This window comes from Cyprinodon variegatus, unplaced genomic scaffold (genome assembly GCF_000732505.1).
Source record: "Cyprinodon variegatus isolate N-32 unplaced genomic scaffold, C_variegatus-1.0 Scaffold631, whole genome shotgun sequence".
Taxonomy (NCBI): Eukaryota; Metazoa; Chordata; class Actinopteri; order Cyprinodontiformes; family Cyprinodontidae; genus Cyprinodon; species Cyprinodon variegatus.
In genome coordinates this window covers 59,195-61,971 of record NW_015151084.1, presented here as the reverse complement: position 1 = coordinate 61,971, position 2,777 = coordinate 59,195, and the positions used below count along the sequence as shown (strand labels likewise).

Here is a 2,777-nt window from a genome sequence, read left to right as displayed (position 1 = left end):
GGATGTGGGACAGCTCTCATTGATTTACATGACAGACAAGTTCTCCACACCACGTACGTAAGCAGAGCGGAGCGCTGACGGAGTATGTGGAATCTGGGGGTAAAGGAGGACAAATACACGTCCGGCTGGGTGCGGCGCCGGACGCCGGACAGTGCAATGAAAATTCAGACTTTCCGCCCTAAAGCCGGACATCTGGCCACCCTATTTCCAACTCGCCATACCCACACAATTCTCCACAACAACTGATTTTTTTCTGCTACACCCGGCTACACTGCTTCGCTGCTTCTTCTTCTTCTTGTTGTTTTCTACTGGCGGTTGGCTTTGGTCGCAGTACCGCCACCGTTCCATCCCCAATATATATATATATATATATATATATATATATATATATAGCACGTAGTCGAAACAGGGAGCCAGCGGGGGACGGATCGACACAACCTGGTGACGGTTGCCTGACGGCCCTGTGCTTCCTGCGGCACGGTAAGGCAGGCGGGGGGGATGATACAAGCATATCTGGTCACCATAGATATGCTAGCATTGCTATCAACAGCTTAGCGACTGAATCATACTCCCAGCTTGGGGTTGTGATGGCCTTACGGTCGGAACAGCCCCTCGTTTCAGTAAAAGAAGTTTAGCAAATCCTGCTTTGAACAGTCTAGATTTTAAAAGCTGTGCTTTGCTTAGAGCAAATGAACATCTAAGCATCGAACTCTGCAGGGATCTTCTGATAGACAAAAATAATCCATGCCTGTTGAATCTCTGGATCCTTTGGAAGACTGTAAAAATGTTGCACTTCCTCCGTGCAGCCTGGAACACTGCATTTACGCCCGTGGTTCTGGCTCATTTTCAATAGAGAAACTTTGTAATTCTTGTAGAAGTAAACCCAACTGTAAGCTAAACAGCTAAACTGGTGTCTAACATCTACCGTGACAAATGTGCAGGCCAGAACCAATTAAGGCAACATCCCCGAGTTGACGTCAATTTGGTGCTTCATTTGGATTCGCCTGTTTTACAGTGGAAGTTTAGAATTGTGAGATTTGCAGAGAAAGGAGGTGTTGATGGGGTTTGATCTTCTCTGGACGTCTATTTCACCCGCTGAACTATCGTTATTCATCTATGATGATGGAAACTCCGTTTTGCATTTTATGACCCCTTTAATAACTAATATTTTGATAAATTAATTGATTTCAGGATTATTTCGTTAATTATATCATATTTAATACTTAAANGTTTTGCATTTTATGACCCCTTTAATAACTAATATTTTGATAAATTAATTGATTTCAGGATTATTTCGTTAATTATATCATATTTAATACTTAAAAATCAGCTGACTGTACTTCTGTCTGAAAAACTAATTTGCTTTTTTTTAAGTTGAAAACCAAAACAAAAGTGACCTTTTGCTTAGTTAGAGAGACTATAACACGTCATATGTTTACTCCTATGAATGGATAGAAATGAATGGAAACTTTACTGCCATCTTACAATTTTGACAATATGAAATTAAGTTATAACAAGTGTTAATTTAGATTAAAAGAAATGTTAAAATATTCCACCAGAATCCATCTGTTAGCAGCAGCAATAGCTGGAATACAGCAGAGTTAAAAAAAAAGTGTAAAGTTTCAATCCAAAAGTACATTTCAGTTCTAAAAACATTAAAACCGTCAACATCAATTCGTTCATTTCTATTTCATTACATTTATAATAAAACTGTTCTCCATTTTACATAACTGGGTTGAATTCTAACTTTAAAAAATGGAAAAACTTAATTAAAAGTTTATTTTTTCTTAGCAAGTACAGTTTTGGTAACAAATATGTAAGCCGAATTAATAAAACATGTACTAGATATACAAATATGTGTTTTTTAAGTCATAAAAAGTTTATTTATTTTAATAAAATCAAAGATATGTTTCAATTTCACCTCCGTTTCATGTAGTTTGGCGAAAATCAAGAGTTCAGCGAGAGGGCAGCACACACGGCAGAGTCTGACATATGAGCGTGTTTTTATGGTTTTATAGAGATAAAAACCAAATAAAGTGGACAGGACTTTAAGGTCAGCAGCCTTACCAGAGCGGCCGTCCAGCTGGTTCTGTGGACCGAGGCTCGGGTTTGCCATGGCGCCGCTGATGGACGCTACAGGTGGATGACAGGTGCCTGCCGCCCGGAGAGCTCCATGCTGAGGATGCTGCTGCTGCTGGGGCTACTGCTGCACCTCCACCGCCCCCCTGGCTCCCCCACACAGCCGGCAGCGGAGGAAAGTCATGAGCTGCCGCATAAAGTCCCTGCAGGGGGTCAAAACAGCGCGAACAGCCGGTGGCGCCTCCTTCCTCCCCGAGCTGCTGCTGCTGCTGCTGCTGCTGACGTTCCCCTCCGCAGCGCTTCCTCTACTGGAAACAAAGGCCAACAACTTCTCCGCTTTCTCCTCCGGCGACGAAACAGGAGATAAAGTCCGCTTCCACTACTTTATAAAATGTACAAACGGCATCATGTCAACCTTTCAGCTGCGGGGTTTAATAACTCATACCTGTTTCTCCGCTTCCGCCGCCATTTTAAAACAAACTTTGACGTGGAGTGCGGTGTAATCGATGCAAGAACGTCCTCTGTCGATGGATTCACCTGTCTCAACCTGCAGGCATTAATAATCGAACACGACACACCTGGCTAAATAAATAGGTATATATTAACTTTCAACCTCTTTATTTAATTCACTATAAACCTCAGTTTAATTATTTTGAGCACGAAGGTTAGAGCCACTGAAAAAATAAAGAATGTTAACT

At 41.7% G+C, this 2,777-nt stretch overlaps 1 protein-coding gene across 1 annotated transcript in view; it reads right to left on the bottom strand.

Annotated features, from left to right (window-relative positions):
* tbc1d14 (TBC1 domain family member 14) overlaps positions 1-2,571 on the bottom strand; it is a 96,478-nt gene extending 93,907 nt beyond the window's left edge. Inside the window, exon 1 of the mRNA XM_015393235.1 lies at positions 2,068-2,571. Within this exon, the coding sequence (XP_015248721.1) occupies positions 2,068-2,116 (49 nt within the window). The 5' untranslated portion in view covers positions 2,117-2,571. The remainder of the gene's footprint in view (positions 1-2,067) is intronic.
* Positions 2,572-2,777: the final 206 nt, after the last annotated feature.